Source organism: Mus caroli, unplaced genomic scaffold (assembly GCF_978045245.1).
Source record: "Mus caroli unplaced genomic scaffold, Mus_caroli_1 scaffold_1, whole genome shotgun sequence".
Lineage (NCBI taxonomy): Eukaryota > Metazoa > Chordata > Mammalia > Rodentia > Muridae > Mus > Mus caroli.
This window is the reverse complement of record NW_028227256.1, coordinates 104,211,267-104,224,871: the sequence shown is the minus strand read 5'-3', so window position 1 is coordinate 104,224,871 and position 13,605 is coordinate 104,211,267. Positions and strand designations below refer to the sequence as shown.

At 37.3% G+C, this 13,605-nt stretch overlaps 1 protein-coding gene across 2 annotated transcripts in view; it reads right to left on the bottom strand.

Moving 5' to 3' along the window:
* Positions 1–319: 319 nt before the first annotated feature.
* The window catches only part of Serpinb7 (serpin family B member 7), a 31,195-nt gene continuing 17,909 nt past the window's right edge, over positions 320–13,605 (bottom strand). For both annotated transcript variants that reach the window (XM_021174055.2, XM_021174062.1), the window contains 4 exons: positions 6,240–6,357; positions 4,082–4,224; positions 2,009–2,155; positions 320–718 (listed from right to left, as the gene is read on the bottom strand). In XM_021174055.2, the coding sequence (XP_021029714.1) occupies positions 320–718; positions 2,009–2,155; positions 4,082–4,224; positions 6,240–6,357 (807 nt within the window). The remainder of the gene's footprint in view (positions 719–2,008; positions 2,156–4,081; positions 4,225–6,239; positions 6,358–13,605) is intronic.

Below are 13,605 nucleotides of genomic sequence, written 5' to 3'. Positions count from 1 at the left end.
GAATCAGGAATGTCTCTGAAAACTCAGGAATTTAAATGTAAGAGTTTCTACAGGCAGCCCCTGCATTTTCTTTGTGAGTGGATCAAACCCCAGATGGGTCAATAGTATTAGACAAAGGGAAGTAAATGGGAGTAGAAATGATGAGAGCAGGCATTTAGACTATCAACCAGGTATCAAAAAGGGTTAAGTCACCAGTATCATTTGCTGACCATCAATGCACTGAAACAAATCAAAGCAAACCCATGTATTTCCAATTACAATTCTATTCACTTATGATGCTTCTTGATGCCTGTTACTGTATAGGAAACCAAATGGAATTTCAAGGACAAGAGACTTTGCCAGTAAATAAGATGATGTCATTCTTCTTGATGACAAACAGAAATGGGCGGTCGGCTCTGAACACCGTGGACTCAGGAAGCTGCTTTTCAACAATGTTATTTTCTGTGGCAGCAGTGGCTTCAGTGCCCTCCTCTGAGACCTCTATGAATGACTTGTGCATTAGCTTTGATACGTAGAGACGACCTCCAGAGGCAATTCCAGAGAGATCTGCACTGGACTCATCAAAGATATCTTGCAAGCCTAGGGATTTCAAGTGGTGCGTCATTTCATAATTCTTCTCTATCTTGAACTGGGGGAGAAACACGTTCACATACTGAGATTTCATTTTCCTCCTATTGGTCCAGTCCATTAGATTCTGGAAACTCAGCTTGCTTTCAATCTATAGAGATTTAAAAGTTTGGAAACATACTGTTAGGGGAAGAGTGAAATGAGAACTACAATGACATCTGGTGTTCTGTGGTGACACCCTTCTGGGTTTTTCTACAGCAGTGCATGAAATAGATCTGGAGGAAATCACAAAGAGAACATGAGTAAAGGTTTTAAACAGGTTGCTTGTTTCACTCATGAAGCTATGACAAGCCATGGTTTGTGTGTACGAACTGACATGTCCAATCCCTGTGCATACTGGGAAAGACAGAGAAAGTGGAATAATAGGCAGGCAACCAGAAGAAGGAGGGGTATATGGGACCATTTGGAGGGAGAAAGGGTAGGGAAAATGGCATAATTATACTCTCTACTCTCTAAACTTAAAAGAAATAGTTAACATTTATAAAAATAAATATCATTTAAAATAGAATTAGGCATATTGGTTCTGTGAAGTATTTTAAAGATACTATAATGTGGTAGCAGTAGACATACAAGAAGAACAGGGAAGTGAGGGATCACCAAAGGAAAAGAGAGCTTAGTTGTCATCTAATCATTGTCCTATCATAAAAGACTCATGAAGAATAAATGTTTATACAGCTTGAACAATAAACCAGAGGAAAGCTGGAGAGTTGGCTTAACAATTTGACTCTCAGCATGCATACATGGCTTATAACAATCTATAGTTAGTTTCAAGGAATCTGATGCCTTCTTATGCCAAGGACACCAGCCACACATGTGGCACAGACATGCAATCATGCAAAATACCCATACACATAAAATAAAAATTTAACGATAAAATAATAAATGATAAATAAACCTAGGTGGCCTGAAGTAAAGACCCAGAATCCCATCTTCTGGGAATGACAGCTCTCTCCCAGTATGATAATCGCTCTCAGGAAGCATAGATTCACTATGCTTTTTTTCATACACAGTTGAAATCCTATACATGGATATCTCTTAAACTAAAATGCCCTGAAATTTTAAAAATACTTCTCATATACATCAAACTTACCTTTTATAAAGGATCAGAACTTACATAGTCCAATGTTCATATGAAATTTCTATGTATAAATAATCTAGTTTGTAGGTAATCTTCTTACTCTGAATTTCCCCTTTTCTCCTTGATTCTAGCCTTCTATAGTGTCAATTCCCTTACTATGTAACACACATGTGCACATGAACGCACTCACGCATGCACGCACACACACAAACACACACAAACACACACACACACACACAGAAAATAAACATAACCAAGAGTATTGTGCACACAATAGTCCATTGTAGGGTAACTGTGACTTACTTCACATAGGTCATCCTCAGGCAGCATAATGTACATGCTTATGCCACCATGATATTGGAGCTCAAGAACCTTCATTGGTGGCTGCTGAACGGTAGACAAATTGAACCGCCGTTCTTGATGCATCATATTAACTGCTTTTCCAGGACACTGGAAGTCAGATCACAAAGAGGTGTTTACATGCCCATATTACCTTACTCATTGACCAAGTACACGTAAAAATATGGATTTGGTTAGAAGGCTTTGGACATTTTCTGATACATTGCAAGTGTTCGTTGTAAGATGCCTTCATCTTAATTAAGTTAGTCCTTTAGTTGAAACATTTCAGCTAGTTAACTTCAGCTAAGGTACCTCACTTTTTTGCCTCCAGACCCTCATCTATATGATAGAGACAATCTATCAATGATGAATGGTCCTTACTGCATGCAATGGTGGGGACTCTGTGGCTTAATACAGAGTTACTAGGTGAAAGATTGCTTTGTGCTGAGTGCATTAGCTGAAATGTTTCTGTAAGTAATAATAAAAATTAAAATTAATTAATTTTATAAATTAATAGAAATTAATTAAAAAATAAATAAATTCTATACTACATGACAATACATAATTCTGTAGGTTTCTTCTCACATCAAAACCAAAGTACGCACTAGAGCAATAAAATCATGTAATTTAAGAATAAAGTCCTAGGAAAATTAAAATTTGAATAAAATGATAGATTACATCTGTTATTAATGTTATTAAGAAGCAATCTAATTCTTATCTTGAAGATACCTTTCATAAATTTAGAAATATCATACAGGTGTAACAAGTTCTTTTTCCTTTTGAAATTAAAATAGACAAACTTGTCAACAATTCTGTAATATCCATTTTTAGAACAAAATTTCTATACAAGAGGACAGTAAATTCTGTGTCTTTGAACCTAAGGAATCTATACTTCTAGTAAAATTCTTCTTTTGGTCTTCAAAAGAACATACAGGAAACAACAAATAATAAAAAGACCCATCGAGAGAAATGAGAGTGTGCTTGTCCCTGGTCGGGGCTGGGATGGCTCAGCCACACAGTGCCATGGACTCAATGGGAGAGTCACACATCTTACAAAGGCATTTCACTAACGCCTTGTTTGTGTGTTACTTTTGTGACATGTGTACTACTATTCTTCACTTTTCTCTGTCTTGTACATTAACAGCACCAACTGTGAAATTGGCATTCAAGACTGAATAGCCTATGCAGTAAAAGCTATCATGTAAGGGGATGTGGCCAGCATGATGGGTTTTTAAAAGAAAGCCAAAATAATTTTTAAAAGCTCCAATAGAATCCCAAGGCCGTCTAGGAGACAAGAATGCTACCTGGTCTACATTTATTGTTGAAAGTGAGACAACTCACATAATGTGTGAGGTGGAGAGTGGGTGGACAAAAATGCAGAACAAGTATTTAGTTTTAAACCCTGTCCATCTCAGCCACTGAAGCGCTGACATGGCCTCTGGAAGTTTTTATACTGCAAGTGCAAGAGAGGACAAGTCAAAGGTGTATGCTACTATGATTTATTGTATTAACTTGTTGTTCATATACAATTCTCAAAGTGTTTCTGTGCTTAACTTGTTTCCTCACAGAGTCACTTAGGTCAGGAATTTTCTCAATCAGGTTTTGAATTCACCTCAGGATTAGTATGTAGGTCACCAAAGTCAAGCCACCAAAGATAAGCCACTGTTGATTGTTACAGTACTTCCATGTTTAAAATTCCTGATGTGGAACGATATATAAAGAAGATGTCAATCTATTTTTGTAATATGTAAGAAATAAAAGTAAGACTTAATTTTAAACCTATGCAACAGTATTTCTCTGCAGTTAACATAAAATACTGAGTGATTAAAATACAATTTGGATATAATTTGACTTAATAATAACTTCAAGGTGTGGTGAGTCCAACCACATTTAAACTTGTCCAAGACAATAATGTCACCTCTATAAAGCAAGAGAGGGATCTTACCACATTTGGCAATACAGATAAAATTTATGCAAAGACCACAATTCTCACTACGGAATAATTGGAGGTGGGTTCCTTAATATATATGTACATACCGTGGGAGACCTAAAATGGCAACTGAGGGTATCACTCTTGGTGAAGGCCGATTTCCATTTGCCTTTGAAGTAAACAGCGTTCACCAGCACCATGACAGCCGACGAGCTGAGGCTGCTGTCGCCCAACACCTTCTTGATTTTTCCTTTTGAAAATAAGTTGAATGGAACAAGGCCCATCTATAGTGAAACACATTTTTAAATGTGCTCACAGACTGTTAATGAGCATGTTTTTTTAGTATCATTATTATACAAATAACTAATGTCAGTAGCAACATTATAGTAATAAAAATACCTGGTACTTTCTAAACCCTTTAAGGACATTATTTGGTTTAACTCTCTTGAATTCTTTACAAAACCTATGCTGCCATTGTTTTGGTTTCCTGTTAGGGGAACTGAAACACAGGGACATTAGATAGTTGATACAGTCACTCAAGTAAGAAATCAAGTGTAATCATCACTGTGGCTGTGGTAGCCACAGAGATGTTGACTCGCTATCCCAGATTCAACCTGTAAGACAACTTCATACAGTGACATGACATAATGAAGACGTGAGCTTCCCATTATGAAGAAATCAAGCCTCAGAGAAGGCATTCAAGCAAAGTCTGGGGGATTGCATTTACAGAAAGAAACAGAAACTCACATAACTCCAAAGGTGACTGAAAAGTATACTGAAAGAATATGGCCAACCAAACACCAAATGAGATGGAGCAATTTGATAACTTTCCTGTAACTTAATACTAAACATATAGAAGTCTACTTTTTGGTTGTGGTAAATACCACAAAAGAGAAGTGAAAGCCAAGGAGGTCCCCTGTTCAGAGCACTGCTTACAGAAAACTTTTAGGTGACCCAAAAATAACCATGAGATTTCAGAAATGTCATTTTGAGAACAATGAAGTGCTGACAGCCAGAGCAGGACTCATCAGCCAACTGGAGAGAAACCCTTGTGGGTGGGCTTTCATGGGACACTGCCACAGCAATTGCACAGAAAATGACAAGTTGTCAGAAGTCACAACTATCTGACAAATTGAAACAACTCAGTGTTTCCCAGAAAAAATAAATTATTATTAATAATCAATCAATTGCTGATCTGTGAAAATGATAAGTTCAACATTTGTCTCAAGATTGAGGTGTTTGGTCATCTTACATATATCAACAAACCAATATTATCTACTTATGACTTAGTTTTAAACACAAAATTAGACTCAGTCATGTGTAAGAGATAAAAATATATTACTAAAAGAAAAAAATAAATGCAAATATCACTAAAGAAACAAAAGGCCATGACAGCATTATTCTTGTCTGGGAAGAAGTTCCCAAAGCCCCTTCATGGCACTGGCCAAACCACACTGAAACTGTGCAACCCCAAGTGGAATTTAATTCCATTCCATTAAAAAGGCTGATACCTCCCAATTCACATTAGCAAGACTTTGGTTAGTTATATCATTTATTCTCAGAGATTAAATCATATCTATGAAAGCTTCAAATGGGAGGGAAGTCAAATGCCTTGAGCTATTTAATGCTTCTGAGAATGCCACTTAGTTTTCCAAAACCAAGTTATATCATTTCTTTTGATTCATTAGTAATATACAGATTATATTTGAGATTTGTAATAGGGAGTAAGCCAATGCACAGTAATGACATAATGATAAATGAAGAAAGGAAATGGAGAAATTATCTTCTCATTCCCAAGAGAACATATGTGCTGCTAAATGGAGTGTAAGTCACATGGCTCATAGTACTGAGGTGATCCAAAACTCACATACGTGAATAACTGTACAGTTCAAATCAGAACCCACCATAAGAAATAAGTAGTAGTAGCTTTAGCATCATTTGATTAGCAACAGAAAAAATTAATAGGTTTTTGTGTTTTGTGTTCGAGGAGAACTTTGTCTAAAATTCAGATGAAGTATTGCAGTTTTTCAGAAAGTACTACCTTTGCTAACTATGTTATTTGATAAAAAGTTTTATTTTAAATATTGAAATAAATCAAACAAATAGTCTAAAAAGCCAACAATCATTATTTTGGATTAGGAAGTACTTCTTATACATATTTATATATATTTTAATATTTTTTGCATAAAACTTTGTTTCAATTATCCTGATCTTAATATTTACATATAACCAACAAATAGTGTAAAACAAACATATTTCACTTGCCATGTGTCTCATTTTCAATCCATTTATTAATTTTAAATCTGGTCTCTTGTACATCATTTGTGAAGTCAACTCTTTCCACTTTAGCATTGTATAAGTTTTCAGCACACTCAATGTAGTTCTGCAAATAAGAATATCGATTTTGTATTAATAAATACCACTGACCAAGTACAAAGAAATGTGAAGTTGATTCTTGATTTCCACTGCCTCCAAAAAGTGAAAACATGACCAGCACTATAATACAGGCATGTTAAATATCAATTTGACTTTTTCTGGATTGGGTTGGGGGCTGCTGGCTAAAGTTCACTACCTCAGCTTCAACATGTCTTTCTCATCTTAATACCCCAGTGTCCTCATTATCTACCTTTCTAGCTAAAGGCTTTCAAGGCTACTTATCATACATAAGATCAGATGGCAAACTCTGTACATAGCATAAATGGCTTTGCACCTCATTTCCTCCTTTCTAGTTATCCCTCCACATAGGTGCCTTAATTATACTAGATTCCTTATGCTTCCTCTAGTGATTCATCCATGTGTCCTGCTTTGCTGCAAACTTTGAGCATCACTCCTTCCACTCCAATGCTCCTCATAGTCAGCAAGTGTCCTACTTCTTTCCATGAGAGACACTTCCTTAGTCCTTCCAATGGCTTATAACAATGTTTTCACTTTCATTTCAAAGAAAAATTAGTATCTGAACACTTGAATAGAGCACATTGTGGTAACTTGATACATACATTTAATTAACATATAACTGCCAAATCATGATAATGAGCATCCCTATCTTTTCAAACATAATTACATCAGTGGTCACAATGTGTTTTATCTGCATTTGAAATATTCCAAAACCTCCATAGACATGAAATTCTGTGAAGTTGAGACCATGCATGCTTTGTTTACTATTGCACTCCTAATATAAAATGCACTGACTTTTTCTACTTTCTGAGTGTTCAAAAGTATATAAATTTAATTTTATTATGTTACTCAATTTATCAGCATTCTAGGAATATAGCAAACACGTGCATAAATATTTTGTAACAAAGATTTTCATATTTGGAAGAAAAATATTTAATATAAGTTATATTGCTCTATATTTACCAGTAGTTTCCTAGTAAAGACTATACAATGTTCTATACCAATGGTGAGAATTGACTGGCAATCTGGAGAGAATTGACTGGCAATCTCTGGTCTATCTGGATGATGAGATCAGACTATTCATTTACAGATTAACTTCCATCTAGCAATCCATTCATCTATCCATCTACCAATCTACTCATAGACACAAATTAGAAAGATTAATTTTAAAACTCCATCCACATTTAGAGAAGTTATTATCACCAGTGTAAGCTGTCAGCAAGAAGAAAGCCTAAGAAAGGCAGGGGTTGCAAAATTACATAGGCATTGCTATAGTCTGCCACTTTTAGATAGCCCTGGAAGACTTACAAGCCATTTGACACTTACACATTTTTCTTTAAATTCAATTAACATGCCATACCAATCTCTTTCTAAGATACCATATTTTTAAAAGGAGTTATTTGTCTAAATAAATCCTTTCACAAGGTCTCTAACTCCTCTCCATCTATCACTATGAGCTAATAGAATTATATTCTTCTATGCCACAAATCATTCCAGCATGTTTCCTTTGTCTTGGAAAGAAAAGCATCCCAGCTCTTTCCCGGAAGAAACCTCATATCACAAATCCTTTCTGTGATGGCTGCTTTTATGTATCAATTTGACAAATCTGAAGCATCAGACTGAGACTAGAACATGTCTACAGTATATGAGGGTCTCATTCAGTCAATGTCCAACAAATACAAATGCCAACAGCATCAGAGTAAGAGGAAAATCCTGTAGCTTGCAGAGATTGGGACAATGACCATTTGACTTTTAGACTGGAACTGAAACATGGGATTTGCTTTAGTCTGGGCACTGGTAACTTTTTACCCAGGGCCTCCAGGTTTTCCTAATTGTTTTGCTGGAACCTCTCTGCCTCCACAGTCAATGAGTCAAGTCCTTGCAATAAATCTCTCTGCACCCTGATATTTCTAGTCTCTGAAGAATGCTTGCTGAAGCACTCACTAGAATGAAACCCAACTATTTAATCTTGTCTTTCCCAGCTCTTCTATCAGATCTTTCCACAGACAACAGGATTCCCACATTTTCTATTATCAAAAAAAGATTGTAGACTTCTTTTACTTTCAGTTTATTTAGTTTTTGATGGATGTTTTATAGATTCTTGGTTACTTTGCTACTTCTCCAGCAGCATGTCTACTTGCATGGCTTTATACTTCCCATTTTAATAACAATGGACTAAATCTCTGAAACTATAAGCAAGCCCCCAATGAATTTTGTTTTTTGTTTTGTTTTGTTTTGTTTTGTTTTGTTTTTTTTTGTTTTGTTTTGTTTTGTTTTTTGGTTATAGTTGCCTTGGTCACTGTGTCTGTTCAAAGCAATAAAACATTGATTAAGACAGAAGTTGAGACCAGGTATGGGCTATTGCCCTGATAGTCAGGACAATGCTGCCTATTGGCCAAATGTGGACTTTGGGCCTTGCAATTAGGAAATCAGTTGAATGCTTTAAGGTGGGCCATATTAGTAGAGGGTTGGAAGACTGGTGCTTAGAGCAATGTATAGTATGACAGCCTGGCTCAAGAGGTTTCACAGGAGAAGAAATTAGTAAGTGGCCTAGAGACCATCCTTGTGATATTTTGGTGAAGAATGTTCCTGCTTTCTGCCCTTAGCCAAAAAAAAAAAAAATTCCTGAAGCTAATTTGAAGAGTTATAAATTAATAGCACTGGCAGAGAATATTGAGAAAATCTCAAGACAGTCTAGTATCTACTAGGATGCTTGGTTATTAACGGCCACTCTTATGCAAGTATATAATGAAAAGGAGCACACCAAACAAGGGAAAATACAAAATGTACAATTTGAGGTGAAAAAGGGCACACGAAGTATATTGGAGGTATGGCCAGTGTTTGAGATAAAAGGTTTAAAGAAGAGCCTGAAGCTAAATGGAATAAAGGAAGTGGTGACCTAGAGCCAGACCCCATGCAGCTAAGCTTCTAACTTAAGCAAAGCAAATGAAGAAAAGTTTAAGCAGTGAAGAAAACCATTCACAACAGAGCTGAGACAAATGAAACTGAACATAGAGGCTAAGGCCCAGCCCCACCAAGCCACAGAAGAAGTTGGCAGCGTTAGCAGTATGATTCTGGTCTTAATAGTTAAGAATACAAGAATCTTTCTTCTTTGGTTTAAAAAAAAAAAAAAAAGAAAAAGAAAAAGCTGAAGCCAGGCTTCCGTCATGAAAGACCAGCGACATGGAATAGATGGAAAGGAGACCTGCTATCAGTATGTGGAACAAGCCCAAATGTGTTACAGTCAACAAAGCTGAATGGAGTTGGAGATCTGAAGAGCACATTGATATCAGACATGGAGGTATAGAATTTGGAGTTTGCCAAGCTAGGTTTAAGTCTTTTATTTTGGTCCCATATTTTCTTATGCTCTCTTTCCTTCCTTTTGTAATGCTAATGTATATTTTGCTCTATTGCAAGTTAGAAGTATGTGATCTGCTTTTTTATTTTGATTATTTCAGAGGGTAAGAGTTCAGAGATTGCCTTTAGTCTCAGAAGAGAGTTTGAACTTTAGATTTTGAACAGTATTGATGTTATAATAGATTGTAGAACTTTTAAACTTGGATAAAATACATATGTGCATTATGATATAGCTACAAGACTACCACAATCAGTGAGGGAACGTGGTTTGAATATAAATGGCCCTCAGAGGTTTATATGCTTGAATTTTTATTCACAGGGAGCATCACTACTTGGGAGGGATTAGGAGGTATGGCCTTGTTGGAGTAGGTGTGGTCTTATTGGAGTAAGTGGGTTACTGAGTATGGTCTTTGAGGTTTCAGGCAGGCACAGTGGCTTTATTTCTTCCTGCTGCCTTCAGATCTAGATGTACAACTCTCAGTTTCTTCTCCAGCTTCATGTCTACCTGCATATTGCCATGGTTCCTGCCATGATGATAATAGGTTTAAAACTCTGAAACTAAAACCTCTGACACTCTAAGCAAGCCCCCAATAGGTGTTTCCTCTGATTATAGTTGCCTTGGATATGGCGTTTTTTTCACAGCAATAGAACACTGACTAACACAGAGATCAAGGATTGCACTTATTCCTAAATTTCCATTTATTAACTATTCATAAATAGGACTGTTTTGTGGAATTCTTTTACAGGTAGTTTGTGTGTAGTATTTAAGAATGATACTTTTGGTAAATAGACTTTCTAAACTGTAATTTTACTAAGAATTTAGGAGTTCAAGTATATTTTTGATGGAACCTTTAGAGATAGATAACGATATGACAGAAAAATAAATATATATGTTAGATATATGGTAATATAATAGATGGATGGATAGATAGATAGATAGATAGATAGATAGATAGATAGATAGATAGATATGATTGACATGCTCATCCGGCCGGATCAGCGCCAGGGTAGCTGGAGCACAGGGTTGCCTGACACCCGCCAGCTACCCATGACCCCCGCCGCAGGAATTTGGGACTGCTGGTGAGTGGAACACAGCTTCTGCTCCAGTCCAATCACGCGGGACCTGAGACTGCTCTGGTTGGGGAGAGAGAAATCCGGCCTACATAGGGCCACAAGCCTCATCCGGTCAGAAAAGCACCGGAGCAGCTGGGGCGCAGGGTCGGCTGACACTCGCCAGCTACCCACAACACCCGCCACAGGATCTTAAGACTTCTGGAGAGTGGAACACAGCTTCTGCTCCAATCCAATTGCGCGCGGGACCTGAGACTGCATTAGTTAGGGAAGCAGAAACCGGCCTGAGTAGGGCCACAGGCCTCATCCGGCCGGATCAGCACAGGGGTAGCTGGAGCGCAGGGTTGCCTGACAACCGCCAGCTACCCACGACCCACGCCGCAGGATTTTGGGACTGCTGGTGAGTGGAACACAGCTTCTGCTCCAATCTTTAAACAGTGACAACGATAACAACTAACCCCAGAGATTACCAGATGGCAAAAGGTAAACGTAATAATCTTACTAACAGAAACCAAGACCACTCACCATCATCAGAACCCAGCACCCCCACTTCGCCCAGTCCAGGGCACCCCAACACACCGGAAAAGCTAGACACGAATCTAAAAGCATATCTCCTGATGATGATAGAGGACTTCAAGAAGGACTTTAATAACACACTTAAAGAAATGCAGGAGAACAATGCTAAACAGGCAGAAGACACTAAAGAGGAAGCACAAAAATCCCTTAAAGAATTGCAGGAGAACACTGCTAAAGAGTTACAAATCCTTAAAGAAAAACAGGATAACATAATCAAACAGGTAGAAGTCCTTACAGAAAAACAGGAAAACACATCCAAACAGATGATGGAAATGAACAAAACCATACTAGACCTAAAAAGGGAAGTAGACACAATAAAGAAAACCCAAAATGAGGCAACACTGGAGATAGAAACCCTAGGAAAGAAATCTGGAACCATAGATACGAGCATCAGCAACAGAATACAAGAGATGGAAGAGAGAATCTCAGGTGCAGAAGATTCCATAGAGAACATCGGCACAACAATCAAGGAAAATGTAAAATGCAAAAAGATCCTAACTCAAAACATCCAAGAAATACAGGACACAATGAGAAGACCAAACCTACAGATAATAGGAGTGGATGAGAATGAAGATTTTCAACTCAAAGGACCAGCAAACATCTTCAACAAAATTATAGAAGAAAACTTCCCAAATCTAAAGAAAGAGATGCCCATGAACATACAAGAAGCCTACAGAACTCCAAATAGACTGGACCAGAAAAGAAATACCTCCCGACACATAATAATCAGAACAACAAATGCTCTAAATAAAGATAGAATACTAAAAGCAGTAAGAGAAAAAGGCCAAGTAACATATAAAGGCAAGCCTATCAGAATTACACCAGATTTTTCACCAGAGACTATGAAAGCCAGAAGATCCTGGACGGATGTTATACAGACACTAAAAGAACACAAATTCCAGCCCAGGCTACTATACCCAGCCAAACTCTCAATTAATATAGATGGAGAAACCAAAGTATTCCACGACAAAACCAAATTCACACATTATCTCTCCACGAATCCAGCCCTTCAAAGGATAATAACAGAAAAAAACCAATACAAGGACGGGAACCACGCCCTAGAAACAACAAGAAGGTAATCCCTCAACAAACCTAAAAGAAGACAGCCACAAGAACAAAATGCCAACTTTAACAACAAAAATAACAGGAAACAACAATTACTTTTCCTTAATATCTCTTAATATCAATGGACTCAACTCCCCAATAAAAAGACATAGACTAACAAACTGGCTACACAAACAAGACCCAACATTTTGCTGCTTACAGGAAACTCATCTCAGAGAAAAGGATAGACACTACCTCAGAATGAAAGGCTGGAAAACAATTTTCCAAGCAAATGGCATGAAGAAACAAGCTGGAGTAGCCATTCTATTATCTGAGAAGATTGACTTCCAACCCAAAGTCATTAAAAAAGACAGGGACGGACACTTCATACTCATCAAAGGTAAAATCCTCCAAGAGGAACTATCAATCCTGAATATCTATGCTCCAAATACAAAGGCAGCCACATTCATTAAAGAAACTTTAGTAAATCTCAAAGCACACATTGCACCTCATACAATAATAGTGGGAGACTTCAACACACCACTTTCACCAATGGACAGATCATGGAAACAGAAACTAAACAGGGACACAGAGAAACTAAGAGAAATTATGAATCAAATGGATCTGGCAGATATCTACAGAACATTCTATCCTAAAACAAAAGGATATACTTTCTTCTCAGCACCTCATGGTACCTTCTCCAAAATTGACCACATAATTGGTCACAAAACAGGCCTCAACAGATACAAAAATATTGAAATTGTCCCATGCATCCTATCAGATCACCATGGACTAAGGCTGATCTTCAATAACAAAATAAATAATAGAAAGCCAACCTTCACGTGGAAACGGAACAACACTCTTCTCAATGATACCTTGGTCAAGGAAGGAATAAAGAAAGAAATTAAGGACTTTTTAGAGTTCAATGAAAATGAAGCCACAACATACCCAAACTTATGGGACGCAATGAAAGCATTTCTAAGAGGAAAACTCATAGCTCTGAGTGCCTCCAAAAGGAAACTAGAGAGAGCACACATTAGCAGCTTGACAACACACCTAAAAGCACTAGAACAAAAGGAAGCAAATTGACCCAAGAGGAGTAGACGGCAGGAAATAATCAAACTCAGGGGCGAAATCAACCAAGTGGAAACAAGAAAAACTATTCAAAGAATCAACCAATCAAGGAGCT